At 61.9% G+C, this 16,043-nt stretch overlaps 1 protein-coding gene across 1 annotated transcript in view; it reads right to left on the reverse strand.

The window, feature by feature from the left end:
• Positions 1-16,043, reverse strand: part of NEK6 (NIMA related kinase 6) — a 68,336-nt gene that overhangs the window by 12,406 nt on the left and 39,887 nt on the right. Inside the window, exons 3-7 of the mRNA XM_079791001.1 lie at positions 11,999-12,139; positions 10,676-10,738; positions 8,736-8,846; positions 5,361-5,469; positions 4,405-4,512 (exon numbers count right to left, since the gene is read on the reverse strand). Coding sequence (XP_079647127.1) covers positions 4,405-4,512; positions 5,361-5,469; positions 8,736-8,846; positions 10,676-10,738; positions 11,999-12,139 — 532 coding nt within the window. The remainder of the gene's footprint in view (positions 1-4,404; positions 4,513-5,360; positions 5,470-8,735; positions 8,847-10,675; positions 10,739-11,998; positions 12,140-16,043) is intronic.

Below are 16,043 nucleotides of genomic sequence, written 5' to 3' on the forward strand. Positions count from 1 at the left end.
ACACCTCCACCAGGCTCATCTGTGTCACCGCTTATCACGTCCTTCAATGAATTAGCTGACCCCATGCCAAGCTGCACATCGCTCTCAGGAGAGGTGGTGACGTTGGAAAATCACTGTACTTTCAGCAGCATTGACTTAATTTCACATTGTTTGCATTCGTACAAGTACCTGCCTATTTCTAGTTCCTACACTAAGGAATTGTGGGTGCAATTCTTTGACTCCATACAGCAGAGTCTGTTCCTAGGTATTGGGGTCTCACCCACTGACTCGGAGATATGACCTCATCTCACCCTCGCCCACCTTATTGCACCTGGGCTTCTCCATCTGCTCACCTGCTCTGTGGTGACTCCCACCCCCAGGTGCCTGGAGTGCTCAGTGAGGCCAGACCGGGATGTACTGACTAGAACAATGCTTGGTTCTTGGTGAAGCCTCTAAATGCATTTCCATCCCGGCCTGTAAGTTCCAGATGATGGGCCTTCCCGTGAGGGCAGGGCCTGGCACAAATCCTTCTTGAGTGAATGAGTGGACAGACAAGTGCAGTTTGCATCCTAGGCCTGATCAATTCTGCACTTGCAGTCCCCTGAGACACATACCCCCCCCCCCCCCCTCTCTCTGGCATCAGTTTGTCTTGCTCTAACAGTTTGTGTCCCTAAAAACGCCAGGGACACAGCAGACAAAGCAGGCACCACTGGCTAGATTGGTGTGACCTCCCACGACCTTCTACCCAGGTGTCAGCACTCAGAACTGGGATTTACCTGCTGAAACCGGTTTTCTAGGCCAACTGTTCCCAGGTGTCCCGGGCTGCTGCGATGGGTGGGAGGAGGCCCAGGGACACAGCTACGCAGGGCTCTGTAAGCACACTGACACATCCCTAGGGGTGCCCGGCTGGGAGGACCGTCGACGCACTTGGCAAAGGTTCCACAGGGCCCACCGGACGCCGCAGGGCACACGCGTGGGAGTGCTGGCGCTCCACAGGGAAGGAGGCGCCACCCGCTTCCCTGTGGCCAGGGCAGCCCAGGTCCTGCCGGCCCAGCTGTGAGGTTGGATGGGCTTCTCCCCCGAGTGGCTGGGCACTCGGTGCCCTGGGCGTCCCTGCACCCAGAGCTCCTCGGACCCAAGCCCACGTCCCAGCACCCGGGCTTGTGCCTGGGGAGGAACGGCAGGCACCCTGAGGGCTCCAGTCCCCATCCCCTTCTCTGAGCCTTGGTTTCCTCATCTGTCCAATGGAGAGAATAAGCCTCAGTGGGATGACTTTTGAAAAGCACATCTTTTTCAAGCAGCTTGTAAGCCTTCCTTTCTTTGTGACTCACCTCTTCGGTGAGTTCAGTGACCACACAAAACTGAACTAAAGGGCAGCCCCATGCCCCTGGTTTCCACGGGGCGCTCAGCACTGTGCCTGCACACAGTGGGCCTTCAGGACACGGTTCCACCTGTCCCCATACCGGGTCATCCCGGGACTGTGTCTGTCCCTCACCAGTCTGGGGGCCCCTGGAAGCAGGGAAAGATGCTTAATCTCATGTCTCTACCCAGTCCGGGGAAGGGAGAAGGAAGAAATGTATGCCCTGCAGCCAGGTCAGGGCTGGCGGCCTGGGAAAGCCAGCAGGTCCTGACCACTCTACCTGATGGGTAGGTCACTCCTGACTGGACTGAGAGGTGGTGTGAGGTCCTGCCAGGCCCTGGGTGTGAGCCGGCCTCACTCCCACCCTGACTCAGCCCCAGGCCGCCCTGTCACGGCTGCTGAGAAGCAGGGCCTGCTCTCCCAGCCCCACAATTTGTCTTGCAGCTGCTGCCGTTGCTCGGAGCGAGACACTTGCTTGTAGCTTGTGAGCTGTGTATAGGCAAATCTTTCATTTTTCTTTCATTACGCCAGCGTGTACTGTCACTTAATTTTTATGTATGCAATCCTTCCTGACAAATATGATCTGCTGCCTGGTAATTCGTCTGACGCTCATTCTGCTCCTCGCTCTAATTACGGCTCCTATGCCTGACACCGAGGCAGCCGCTCTGCCACCGCTGGGTACCGCACCTGTCAGCCCGGCCATGGCATGACTAATGCCCTTTCATGCCAGCCTCGTGTTAGCAAATACAGAGGCGAGGAGGGGGCTGGGGAAGGGGGCAGCAGGGGAAATGGGATTTGCATAAACCCTGCCAATGGGTCTGCAGCTCAGGAGAGGAGGTGGTTGCCAGGGCAACGTGGCTGCCACCACAGCAGCCCCACGTAGTAGGTGTGCACAGATGCATAATTCAAACCCCTGCATCCTTCCTGAGTCATGAGCCGATGGCAATGACTTCAACCTCTCCCGACTAACGGGTGGGCAAGCCTTAGCCAGCGGCTTGCAGAATCTCGCTGGGGAAGGGGGTCTTTCTCCTGCATCTTGGAGACTTCAGGTCCCGGCCTTTGGCTCTGCGCTGCCCCCCCCTGTTCTGGGGCCACGACCCCGAGAGGTCTGCTTCCACCCACCACGCCCAGCAGCCGCTCGGAGGCCTCGGGAAGAGCTGGGCTGACGGGGGCAGCCTTTTCCCAAGTCCCAATTCCTTCTCATTAATATAATCAGCGCAGCAGTCAAGTCGATAAACCCGCGCTGTCGCTGAGCCGTCCGTGTTCCTGCCCGATCCTAATGATGTGATCTTAACCGGCTCTGACGAGCACCTCAGCCTCCCCCAGCGGGACGGAGCAGGGCTGGGCCTGACTGACGGGGAAGGGAGCCAGTGGCTTTAACTCTTCCCTCTGACGGTGTCCCCTGGGTTTCTGGCCTTTTGAAGCTCTAAAACCAGAGACGTACACAGTCCCAAACTGACAGACACACTGATTTTCACAGAGGGGCTGAGGGGCCCGGGAAAGACAAGGTGTCCCCGGGAGCTGTGGGTGGCCGAGCTCTGGGGAAGCCCCAGTATTGTCACCCCCGACCCCCCGCCCCTGGTGGAGGATGCATGGGCCGGGCCAGGCCAGGCCTGCATCCGGGGCTGGGCTGGGACTCTGTTACTCGAGCTCCCGGATTTCAGACTCCTCGCTGGCTATCTGAGGCCTGAAGAAGTGTCACAGACTCAGGGGATGGCGGGTTCTTTCCTTTTTGAGCTAACGGAAGACCAATAACGTGCCGGGCATCCTCCAGGGTCAGATGGAGCAGAGTTTCACCCCCCCACACACACATGCACATACACACTCACATGTGCACAGACACGCGCTGGCATGCACACACTGGTATGCACACACACACACACACACACACACACACACACGCTCACACCCCTATAAGCAGCTCAGAGCACATTTCTCCCGATGGCGCGCTGTACTGAGCGCCCCGAAGCCATCGGGCTGTAGCACAGTGAGTTTCCACTCAGAGTGTCTTCCAGAAGCACCGCCGTCGTCCCCGGAGGCTGCGTGCACGCCTGGCCCGGCAGGCCCCCAGGTCGGAGGACGGTGGATACGGGCTGGGCCGTGCAGTTTGCGGAGAGGAGCCGAGGAGAGTGGTTTTCTCGGGGGGGGGGGCGCGCCCACGCACACAGAGGGGAGCCTGGGAGACCCCCCTCCGCAAACCACCCCAAAGGTTCGGGAAAGGGGGACGCCCTGCCTGACGAACGCTCCCACACTGCCCGGGTGAACGCCGACACGCCTTGCTGTAATACATGGGGGCCCCCGTGTCCGTGTTCCCCTGGGGGGCTCTGCTGGCTCCTCTGTTCTGGTTAAAGGTGAAACCCCCCTCCGCCATTCCAGGTTCCCCACGCAGCTACGCAGCCAGCATGCGGGCTCTGAAGCTCAACACGACTCACCTGACCCGAAACACACACCCGACCCGACTCTCTCCCTGGCCCTCCGGGGCTGGGCACTCCCCACTCCTGGGAGGGTGCGTGCCCACGGAGCTTGGCATCCAAGGCCCCACTGCCTTCCTTGCCACCGAGGTCCTGGGGACCCCGCTCCCCAGCTCCCCCAGTTCCCCGCTTGCTGCCCCACCTATTCATCCTCAGAGGCCAGCCCAGGCCCCCCCCCCCCCCGGGCACTCAGCCCCCAGGCTCCAAAGCTGCCCGTTCAAGAGACAAAGGCGACACAGCTCGAATGCCCCCAGCAGGAGGAACGGACCGCGGGCGGCGCACCCGTAGGTGGGACACTACGTGGCAACGAGCAACGAGAAAGACGGGGTGACTACCCTGTGCCACCGCAGAGCCACAGCTCCCCAATCCCACGGGCGCAGTCATCCTTTCCTGGACACAGGGAGGCCCAACCAGGACCCCGAGTCTCGGTTTACTCCCTCTGGGTCACCGTTCTGAAGAGCGAGTCAAGTTTGGGGTTCAGTAAGGCACTTTCCGCGCTAACTCTCCCCACAGATTGTCCACATCTCCCCCACGGTCACGGTCACGGTCACAGTCACGGGGGCTGGGGCTGCCGGGGCGCGGACGCCCCCTTACCTAGGGAGTGGGCCGCGGTGGTCTCGGAGCTGAAGAAGCGGCCCAGGCCGAGGTCCCCGAGCTTCACGACGCCCGTGGCCGTGATGAACACGTTGGCAGGCTTGATGTCTGCAGGGGAAGGAGAGGGCGCTGCTGTGGGGCCAGGGGACAGAGCGGGAGGCCTGGGGCGGGGGGGGGGGGGGGCAGGGTCTGTAGGTGGCCGGGGCCCAGCCCTCCGTCCTGCTCCCTCCGAGCAAGCCCGGCTCTGCCCAGCTGTGGGCCCTGAGCTGCAGCCCATTGTCCTCACCTGGGGGTGGGCCTGACTATGGGCTCGAGGCTGCTGGGAGGCCAGGGGGGCGGGTCTTTGTGCTGCTGCGTCCTTTCTGAAGCTCCCCCTGTGCCTAGCAAGGTGGCGGGCACACAGCAGGTGCCATGTAGGAGAATGTACGTCACGAGCGGAGCAAGCGCTCAGTGGGGCTACCCGCGCCGTTCCCGGGACCGGGCGGCGCCCGCGGGCGCTGGGGACACAGGTGGGACGAGTGAGTGGAGGAATCAGGGAAGGAACCTGTGTGACGCGCCAGCACCGTCTCCCTCGCGGTGCAGGATGACGCCAACTTTCGGGAACTTTCCTTCGTGGGGACCTCATTTCCTTTGCCCAGCCGACTCCCACGACTGCGAAGCCCGTATCACAAGTTCCCTTTCCTGAGTTGCTTCCTGTCTCCCTGGCCAGCCCCTCCCCCATCCTCGCTGCACCCTCCGCTGTGCTGGCCCCTGTTCCTGGGGTCCAGGTAACCATCTGGCGTTTGCACCCCCCAGGGGTTGAGGCACGTGTGTGCCGTGGAGCCCCGGGCCTCACACGCCCACTCGGTGACCTCGCCAAGGACAGACAAGGTGCTCAACACCCACTGGTCTGGGGACACAACGTGGCCAAGGCCCCTCGGGGTGTCCCGGGCGCCACGCGGGCGGCGCGCACGCACCTCGGTGCATCACGCGGCGGGAGTGCATGTGCTCCACGGCGCTGCACAGCTGCACGAAGTACTTCCACACCGTCCTCTCGGGGATGAGCCGCTTCTGCTTCTTGAAGTACTGCGGGGGGGGGGGGGGGGGGGGGGACAGACAGAGGGACAGGCCGGTGAGGGGCTGAGAGGCAGGCGGGGGGCGCCTGGCCCGGGGTGCACGGTCCCCGTGTTCACATCGGTACGTCGGCCCTGACTGCCCTCTGTGGTCCTCCGTGCACCCCCCAGTGGTGAGCTCCCTGCAGGTGGGTGTCCTGCCGCATTGCTGAATGGAGGCCTGGGCCACACCCCGAAGGCTGCTCTCTGTCACACTTTTTCTGGAACCCCCTGGACACATGTCCGTCTCCCCCTCCCCCCTGCCCCCGACAGGGAGCGCCTTGCAGAGTGGACCGGGGTGGCCCCTCTCTGCCCCCAGGCGCAGCCCAGCCCAGCACGGGGACGTCCAGGCCGGGCTTGCGGGTTAAACCACAGCTGCCCCTCCTCAGAGCTGGCACGTCTCAGCCCACGTGCTCGTTCACCAACACGGCAGAACCCCAGGGGAGTGGGCCTGGAATTCCCAACTGGATCCCCGGTTTCGACAAGCATTCACCTGCTTCACTGCCTGGAAAAACAGTTCATGCTCCAGAAAACAGAACGCAGCACCCGCCCGCCCAGGCTGCGCCAGGCAGACCGGGAGCACGTCCTGCCCACCGGGCGGGGGGGGGGGGGGGGGGGGGGGCGTCTGATGAGCATGTGCGAAGCCCCGCCACGTGGTGGCCCTGGCAGGGGACTGTGCCCACCTTGCTGCCGAGGACTCTGAGGGCTGCATCGCCGCTGGCACGGGGCAGTCACAGCGGAGCCCGGGCCTCTGCTAGAAAGCCCAGCCCTAACCCTCTTCCAACAACACCGGCGAGCACCTGACGAGGGACTGAGCTGGGACTGGACCTGGGCTCCTCCCACTGTGGGATGGTCACAGCCGGAACCCCGACCTGGCACTAACCCCCCCCCCCCCCCCACTCCAGGCCTTCCCAAGGCCCCATTCTGGGGGAGGGGCCTCTGGGTGAGCCACCCCAGGCTCCTGGCACAGACCCTCCAGCACGGGACCCCACGCCCCCAGGGGCCACGCCAGGTGCGAGGTGGGGGCCGGGCTGGGGTGTGATTTACGCCGTGCCGTTAGCTAACCCTCATCACAGCAGTTAAGTGGGATGCGCAAGGCTGCAGCGGTGATTTTGTAAATGTCACGCCAATAAGCGCCGTGCGACATTTCGCGGGAAGGCGCCGAGTCTCCGGTGGGCTTTGGGGTGGTGGCAGTTCCCGGCGTCCGCGTCAGCTGTAAATAATGCCGGTGCCGTGGCTGTGGCCATGATGCCTGGCCCCTGAGTTTGGGGGCCCTTGGGACGCAGGGTCTGCTGGTCAGCAGGCCCTGGTTCCCATGCGTCTCTCGGGAGGGGGTGGAAACGAGGTTCGGGGAAGGCAGAGATTTGATTTGCCCCGTCACCCCTGCCCCCTGACTGTCAGACTCCGTGGACTGAGAGTGGCAAGTGGTCTGGGGCCTCCTGGGGGCCACATTCTGGGTCTCTTCTCGGTCATCTCTGCTCCGCCCCCCACCCCCAGCCCCCGCTGGGCATCCAGTCTTTCTTCCAGAACACAAAGCCGACCATGTTACTTCCCCCTGAGTCTCAGGAAGCTCCTCAATGCCTCAGGGCAAGATCCCAAGTTCTGAGCCTGGACCTCGAGGCCTGGGCGGTCCGAAGCCTCCCCGTCCACACTGCTCTCCTGGACCAAAGTGCTCGGTGCACCCTCAGTTCCCATCCCTCTGGGCTCTTGCACAAACTTGGGGCCCCCCCTCAGGTCGACTCGGGTGTCCCCGTGGCAGGAAGCCTGCCCTGGCTGGCAGGCCTGACTGGGCTTCTTCTCGCTGGCTCACACCGATGGTTCGCGGCTCTGCTCTGCGCCCATCCCCCGTCTCCCCCAGGGCAGCACCCGTGGGGCAGCACCCCTCGGTCTCAGGACAGGCCTGGCACACAGTGGGTGCAGGGTGCATGCGTGTTCAGGGGGAGCATGACATGTGAAGGACAAACCGTGTTGGTGGGGGGAGAAGGAAGAACTAAGACATGATATAGCACATCTGTTCCCACCAGGGATGTGTGGAGATTAACATCCCTGCAAATGCATTAATATGTCAACGAAAATATGAAAGCAGGTGATAACAGCCCAAGTAACGCTGCCTCCCAGAGACGCCGTATTCCTAGGAGCCAGATTTCAGAAGAGCAAGCGCCGAGCAATTGCTCAATCCCCAGTGCCTGGTGGGAATGACGGAGAATCCACGTCTGGTTCCATTCGAAAGTGTGGCTGGGAGCTGAGCGGGGCCGGGGGGGCTGGAGGGGGGGTGGGGTAGGGAGGGGGCAGTGCTTGAGCCGGCCCACGCTTGCTCAAGAGCAGACAGTCTGGGCCTGGGGGAGGGAGGCGGTGGGCGCTCACAATAGTGGCCTGCAGACTCACGGCAAGCCAGCAGGGAAGGCCCTGAGAGAGAAACAGGGAGTAGGGCTAAGGGCTCGGGCCTGACGGTCCCACTTAGAGGCTGTGCTGCCACAGGCAGGTGACTAAACCTCTCTGAGCTTTGCTGAGAATGGTGTGGACTCAGTGAGTGATGCTAGTGGTCAGCACCTTGTGGCCACAGTAGGTGCTCCATCAGGGGCTGCCAGGATCCCTGATCCTAGACTCACGTGGACCTGGTCCTGGCCCCCGGAGGGGGGTGAGGGGTGGCGTGCCGGGAGGGCTGCGTGGAGTGCACAGCAAGAGCCAGGCCTGGGCCTGAGCCCGCCTGTGGAACTTGGCAAGTCCATCAGCCTCTGGGAGACTCCCGGCCTTGGCCACTTCGTGGGGATGAAGATGCCCCTCAGGGACTGGAGGGGAATCAACTTGGGGATGAAATCTACTCGAGGGTCCCAGGCCTCGAAACAGAGACCTGGGCTACAGATCCAGCTCTGTCCCCACACTGCTGGGTATCCTCAGGAAAGTCTCCTAACCTCTCTGGGCTCAGCTTTCCCGTCTGTAAAATGAGGCAACTGGACCCACAGGACACTTTCCCAGATTCCGTGAGCTGGCGGGGTGTGACCTAATGCAGGGTTCGGTGCCTGCTTCTGTGAGGCAGAAGTGGCCGATGAGCCATGGCAGCTGGGACCATGGTTCGGGGAGAGGGATCCTTTCTGTCCACGACCGGCCCTCTCACAGCACATGGGGACGGGGCCTGCGGCCCGTGGGCTCAGCAAGGGGGGCTGAGCGTCCCAGAGGACCGAGGACGGGCGGCCTGACCCTGGGCAGCTCCCAGCCCCTGCCTGCCCCCGGCACCCTCACCTTGATCATTTGCGAGAGGTCGCCCGCGTCGGCCAGCTCCAGCACAATGTTCAGCTCGTTGTCCTCAATAAACGAGTCCAAGTACTTGATGATGTTCGGATGGTTCAGTTGCTGCCCAAGGGGAGAGAGAGAGGCAGAGTCAGTGAGAGATGGTCCAGCCTCAGCGCCTGCCCCGGGCTGGCACCCCACGGGCGCCCACTGACGCGGCCCTGGCATTTGCGGGAGAGGTGAGTGTCTCATGGAACAGGCCTGTGCTTGGGAGTCTGGCAGAGCTGGGTGACGCTGGGAAAGCTGGGTGACACTTTGCATCTCATTCTCAGTTTCCTCATCTGTAAAATGGGCACAATGCTGTGCAGATTAGATGAATACCCTTGAAATGTCCAACAAGGTGACCAGAGGGAAGGACAGAGGGCAGGGCTGGGAGCAAAGGGCCCATCAATAGAAGGTCCCCTCGGCTCTGCCTTCCGCGCTGGCTGCATCCCGTGCTCACACGGTCCCGAGCCCATGAGTGTGAATCTGTGCTGAGTTCCAACAGGCCGCCTCCCCGCCCCGCGCCCATGGCCCCTGCACCGGGAGGCCTTGGGTTTCGGGTCCGGGCAGGAACAATATGAACAGGCCGCCCAGTGGCCCCTCCGAGGACGGCGTTTCCCTTTGTTTTGCAGGAAACACCTCCTGCCCTGGCACGTCCTGTTGACTTCCCGCGGGCAGGCGGGAGCCGGGTCGGCGTCCTGGGAAGGTCCTGGCGTTGCCCTCCCGCGACCACAAGGGCTGCCGCTGGCAGGGCACCTGGCACACACCAGGGCTACCCTGAGTGCCTCCAGGACCTGCTCACCAATTCCCCGACACCCCGACTATGGCACATTGTCATCACCCCTTGTACAGATGAGGAGACTGAGGGCCCGAGCAGTCAGCAGCTTGCCTGCCGCCAGACCGTGAGGGAGCCAGGGGTGTGCCCGCCCCGGAGCCCACGGTCACCGGCACTCAGTGCACCGCCCGGGGAAGGGCCAGAGCCCCGCCCCGCAGGCCCCGGTCACACCACGCCGGGCCTGCTCCACCGAAGGGCTGTGCTCACACGTTTCCGTACCCAGGGACCCGAGACCGGCGGGCTCAGCTCCGTCCACACGCGTGTGCAATTCCTTACTCGATGTGGATGGCACACGTGTGTTCTTGGCCAAGGGTGGAGAGAGGGGGTGGGTGGCTGGGACAGCTATTCCCCCAGGCTGGCTCATCGGGAAGAGGCCCCACATCACCACCTGGCCCCCATCCACACTGTCGGGGGTCCTGCAGCAGGCTCATCTCCGCCTTCCAGGTTCTGGATCGGGGCCCCGGCCTCTGAGGGCTTCCCCTGGGCTCCATGGCCCCGAGCTGGCCGGCAGTACCCTGAACGGTCACCCTCTGCGGCCTGCCTTGATCCCCAAGGACAGGGCCAGGCCCGAGCGCCCAGGGCAGGGCTTGGCCTCAGCTGCCGCCGGACCCCGCCCTTCTCCCTCCTTCCGGCTCATGAGCAGCATCACGGGCTGTTTTCCCAAAACAGGACACCACCTGCTGACTCCTCCTCCTCCTCCTCCTCCTCCTCCTCCTCCTCCTCCACCTCCCCTTCCCCTCCCCCTCCCCCTCCCCCTCCCCGCCTCCTTCTCCGTCACTTTCGAGATCTCAGCAGCATCCTACACCTGGGGGGTAGGGAGGGATCCCCAAGAGAGAGCAGCCCGGACCAGGGCCAGGTCTAGGCAGCATGTCCTACAATCTCTGACTCCAGGGAAGCCGATGCAGATGCCAGTGGGAAGAGGAAAGCGACCACAGATGCCACCACCACCTGCACCCTGCACACCTCCCCCTGGTCAGGCCCCGGGGCATCTGCCCTTTACACGTCCGGTCCAGTCAGTCCTGTTCCAGCTCAGCGAAGGGCTGTCCACAGAGGCCATCCCGCTCGGGGCTCTCACCTTCAGGAGGCCGATCTCCTTGACGCAGTCCTGCCTGGCCTTGGCGTCCATCATCTCAAATATCTTGGGCAAGAGGAGGAAGAGAAACAGGACGGTTAAAACCCAGCCCCATGTCCTGGTTCAGCCACCTCCTTGCGGAGTGGCCCTACCCCGTGAGGACAGCAGTTCTGCCTAGTGGGCCCCCCGCCATGTGCCGGGCGCCATGCCGACCGCTTTGGGCTGAATCCTCAGGGCGACTCCCACGAGGCAGGAGGTGCTGTCACTGACTCACAGGGGAGGAGACTGAGGCCCGGAGAAGCCCCGTGACTTGCTGAGGCCAGGAAACACACCCGGAGCCTCAGTCTTCACTTCTGTGAATGGGGCCCACAGCCCGAGCTGGACAGCGTGAGAAGGTGAAGTACAGCCCTTGGCACCTCGACCCCCCCTGCCCCCGCCCTCCGCTGCTCACTCAGGGTGGGTCCTCCCTCCACCTTCTGACCGACAGGAACAAAGAGATGGTGGGCAGGCCGGCAGCCTCGTCACCAAATCCGTCAGGACACGGGTAAACCCAGACCGAAGGCGCCCAGGCGAGCCCCTCAACGCGGTCCTTTTCTGCACAGAGTCGCCCATTTCCCATTTCTCCTCCAGGGCCTGAAGCCGCGTGCGAGTCCCGGATCAACACCAAGACTGATGCCGGATCGTCCGGCGGGCGGCCGCCCCCGGCTGCCACCCTGTGACCGCGCCTGTCGCCTCCTCTGCCCAGGCTGCCCATCTCGCACAGCGGCTCGGGAAGCTCTGCGGAGGATGCAACCGCATCTCCTGCCGCGAAGCAGCGGTCCAAGGGGCCCCGCGGCTCTCACTGAAATGCGTCCTGGCCAGAGTTTGCTGCTTAAAACCGTCTGCTCAACCCCCCTCTGCCATTTGGGAGGGACACGGGGTTGGGAAGGAGACTCCAGCCCGGACGGACCCGCCAGTGCAGGCAGCAGGGTCGTGGGCCTTAGTCCTGAGGGCCTGGCGAGTCCTTCCCGGCTCGGCACCGGTTTCCTCTTCTGAGCAGTGGGATGCTAGTCCCCGGCCAGGGCTGTGGTCAGGGCTCCGTGAGCTCCCAGCAGGCCCCAGTGCACACAGTAGGTGCTCAGGTTTTTCCTTTACGGCTCAGACCGAACTTTCAGGAGTCTGCCTGGTTCTCTCCATACCCAGTGAGCTGGGTACTAATTTCCCTTCTTTACAGCGGAAAGGCAGGGAAGGGGGGGAGGAGAAAGGGAGATGGCCCCGGGCCACCACGTTTAGACCCAGACGTGGGCTCCTGCAGGGCAGCTCTGACCCGCGGGGCCGCTGGCTCACCTGCACCTTCTTCAGAGCCACCGTCTTCCTGTCCAGCAGGCAGGTGGCCTTGTACACCTCGCTGAACTGCCCTCGGCCGATCTTCTTCTCGATCTGGAAGTCTGCCAGCGAGCAGCGGAAAGACAGGGCGTTCGGGTGCCTCTGGAGGGGAGACAGAGGGCATCGGCGTCCAGCCAGCCAAGGCGGAGCGCTGCCCGCCCCCAGCGCCCCTCGGAGGGGAAGGAGGGCTCCGATCGCCACCCCACTGTCATCCTCATCGCCCCGACCCCCGTGCTCGCCACACCTACCCCAGGTGCTCCCCGCAAGGACCCCGCTCTGCAGATGAGGAACGAGGCTGCTGGCTTCCTCCACGGCCCTTCTCACGCCCCCTCACGATCCCATCACGGGCTTGTCTGCTCCGTTCTGTCTGCCCCCCCCGCACCCCCACCGCGGGCCTCTCCAAAAGTGGGCTCCTGTCTCAGTCCCCTCCTGTCCCCTGAGCCAAGGCAAGTGCCGGGCATGTGTGTTGAATGACACATGGAATGTGCTCAAACCGGAGCTCAGTGGGACGTGGTGACCGTCCACGGTCACGTCTGAGTGCAGCCGAAATCACACGCCCTCGGAAAAGGGTAACGCCAGCACCTGGAGGAGTCACACGCACTCGGGGAGATAATGACACGCTGCCGTGTATTAGGACCTACTGTGTGCCAGTTACTGTACTGGCCGCTTAGACAGATTTTATGGCTTAAACCTTTGAACAGCCTTGTCAATTATCAATCCCACTTTATAAATAAGGACAGGGAGGCCCGGTCCCCCAGCCAGGCAGTGGGAGCTGGGACTTGAGTGCCCGGGGATTAGAGCCGGCTGCACTGCTGGGTGACAGGGGGCTCTCCCTCTCTGGGCCTCAGTTTCCCCCCTGGGGCTTGAAGTGCTTGGAGGATGTGATCTCCAAGGGTCCTTGCTCTGGGAACCTGAGCTCTTCTCTTCAGGATGCGTGCTGGGTCCCCGCACCCACCCCAGGGGTGGCCCCAGAGCCAGCCGCCCGGCTCCACAGCCTCCAGGAAGCTCCCAGAGGACGTGGGTGACAACCCCAGCCGGCTGGCTGCCGCTCCAGCTGCACATCTGCATATGCGATGACCCAGATTTGCATTTCCTGTCACAACCCATTCGACCTAATTAGAGGAATGAGCTCCTGTGGTGGGGCAGGTCACTCGGGCAGCAGCACTGGGCAAGGGTGCCTCCCAGGGCTGGATGGAGCCCATCACCGGGGTGGCCTCTGCTCTGGTGGGGGGCACTGCGGGACACAGGGCTCCCGGGCGCAGCCGCCTGAGCCAGCAGAGTCCTGACCCTGATTTCACTCCGGGGCTGTGAGTGGAAAGGAAAGGTGACCTGGGCTCTGGCCCCGGAAGGCCAGGCCGCTCTCCGCTGCCACCCCCAAGGCCTTCCTTGTCCTGGGTCAGCCCTCGGCAAGCTCCGCTCTGGCCCCGGCAGCCGTGAGGTCGTCCACGGCCTGGCCGCGTAACACCAGCCTCAGGGTTCCACGAGGGTCCAGGGAGATGATCCGGATTGAAAGGGTCCCTGGAGCTCTAAACTGCCGGGCGAACACGAACACGGGGCTGGGCCCAGACAGCTCACACCAGGGTGGCTCACAGTCAAGACCCTGTCGGCCCTCCTGAGAACTGCTCATCGGATGCTGCGGACGGCCCGTTAGGTCTGGGCCCGGGCTGGCTCCTGGGGAGAATGAACAACCTGCAGGGACACTGGGCCCCAGAGCTTGGATTCAGGTCCAAGTTCTGCCACTTCCTGGCTGTGAACCGTAGGCGAGCCCTTCTGGGCCTCAGTTTCCTAATCTGTGACCCCCAGGGGGTTAAACAGGTTAATGAATGAAAGCACGTGGCACACGGGAAAGGCTGTGTGTTACTGGCGTTGGCATCGCAGATGTCTGCAGAACAGCAGCACCTACTTCCCCGGGGGCGGGGGCGGGGGCGGACGGAGGCAGGGTGTGCACAGCACCTGGCCTGGCAACGCCTGGCCCAGGACGCAGTGCAGGGCGTCCTCGCTGTTGTTATCAACACCACCACCGTCCTCCTCCCCACGGAGGGTCTGCACCGAGGGGATGCCCAGCTCTGGGCTCTTTCACTGTGAAAACTGAGTTTTACATGATAAAAATAAGATCAATGGCCTATCATTTCTGCGATGTGGGATGTCATGCTGGACGTTTAAAGTTTACCATCTCACGTAGCCTTCATGGCCCCATTTCACAGATGAGGAAACTGAGGCTCGGAGAGGTCATTTACCCAAGGTCCCCTGGCTGAGGTAAAGCAGTGACATCTGAGACTGTTAGCCAAGGGACTGCACGCCCCTTGCCTCGCTTCGCCACGGGCACCAAAGGCCATTTCTGACTCCTCAGCCTCTTTCCCTGCCGGGGGGAGCCCTTTAGTTCTCCCCCAAAGGTAGAGGAGATGCGGTGGAGGGCTGGGCCCGAGGGAGGAGGCCTGTGATGCCCAGGAGGCCACACCATCTCAGCGAGAAGGGGGCCTCTGGAGGCAACGCTGGAGGTCAGGCTAAGGAGCCAAGAAGATGGCCCAGGCCCCTGAGTCACCTCTGTCCCCAGCCCACCCTCCCAGGAAATGCTGCCAGGCTTCTCGGGCCAAAGACGGATGTACAGGGAAGGGGGTATCTTGGACACCCCCACCCAGAGAGCTTGGAGAAACCCAGCTTACTTCTCCAAGTCAGATCAAATTAGGCCATACATGCCCGCCACCCTGTGCTAATTTGAGTTAAAAATGTTTGAACCACAATAAGCCTTGGCCATCGACAAATTCTTTTTTTTTTTCTTCTTTTTTTCAAACAGGAGCATAAAATTACATGTTAAAAGTATAAAAATGCATTCGCCCAATTAATTTCCTGAAATCTCATTAAAAAATTTAGCCTGACGAAGTCAGACTTCTGACCTGAATTTTAATCATCTTTACACTGGCTGGGTCTTTTTCCCCGATATTTGCAATGCATCATTAATTCTAAGGCGACCGTTTCTGTGATTTTAGAAGGCACACTTCATCAGAATGACATTTCCTGTAAACCAAGTTCACCTTTAAGGACATCTGACACCGTGCGTAAGGAACGTGGGGCATGTGTATGTGGCAGCACGTTTTAAATCCACGCTGCGCGAAAGGGCACGATTCACAGAGTCCATAGCGTCAGGCTCTTTAGGAGGCCAACCCCGCGCGGCTCTTCACAATCCGGCTAATTTCAAACTCAAGAAGGTGCACACGACGGGAGCGACTCCCGCCTCTGCGCCTTCCAAGCCAACGGGCAAGTTATTTATCACAGCGTCGCCCCCACCCCTGCGAACGGGAGCCCCGAATAAGGCCCACTGCTCTGAGCTGGTGAGAGGATGGAAGGAGGTGGGTGCAGCCACCACCGAGACTCTCTCAGCCCGGACATCTACACGCAGTGCCATGGGAACAGCGAGCGAGATGCCCGGAGCACGAGAGACGTCTGATAACAAAACCTAAAGTCATCTCCATTGTCGTGGCTCCCGGGCCGACCCTCATTAGCGGAGCTCGGAGCTCGGAGAGAGCTGAGCTTAATTAAACATACGGATGAGAGACTCTGGAATCAGCTCCAAATGACTGACAAGCAAAGACTTGAAGGGTGAAGCCACCCAGAGCAGCAGCCACCAGCCAGAAGGCTGGACACATCCTGGACTTCCCTCTCCCTCTTCCCTTCAGTCACCAAAAGCAGGTGGTGTTTCCCCCTGGACGTCTCTGAACTCTTCGCTCCTGTGTCCAGCCTGGTTAAGGCTTAGGCATCAGCTCACCTCCTCACCTCCTTTTTCCACCTTCCCTGGGCCTCGAGCCTCAGCTACCCGTGATCTAAAACCTCAACCCCGTCAACTTCGAACCCACAATGGGCCCCCCATCTGCTGCAGAGTCCATTCCAAATGACGCAGCGCAGAGTCCAAGCCTTTCGTAACGACTGGTCGTTCTACCTTATCCAAGCACCGGGACTTACACCCTTATCTAACCCGACGGGTCCTGCACCTTCAGGTCTGGCTCTTCCC

The sequence above is a fragment of the Cnephaeus nilssonii genome, assembly GCF_951640355.1.
Source record: "Cnephaeus nilssonii genome assembly, chromosome: 14".
Taxonomy (NCBI): domain Eukaryota; kingdom Metazoa; phylum Chordata; class Mammalia; order Chiroptera; family Vespertilionidae; genus Cnephaeus; species Cnephaeus nilssonii.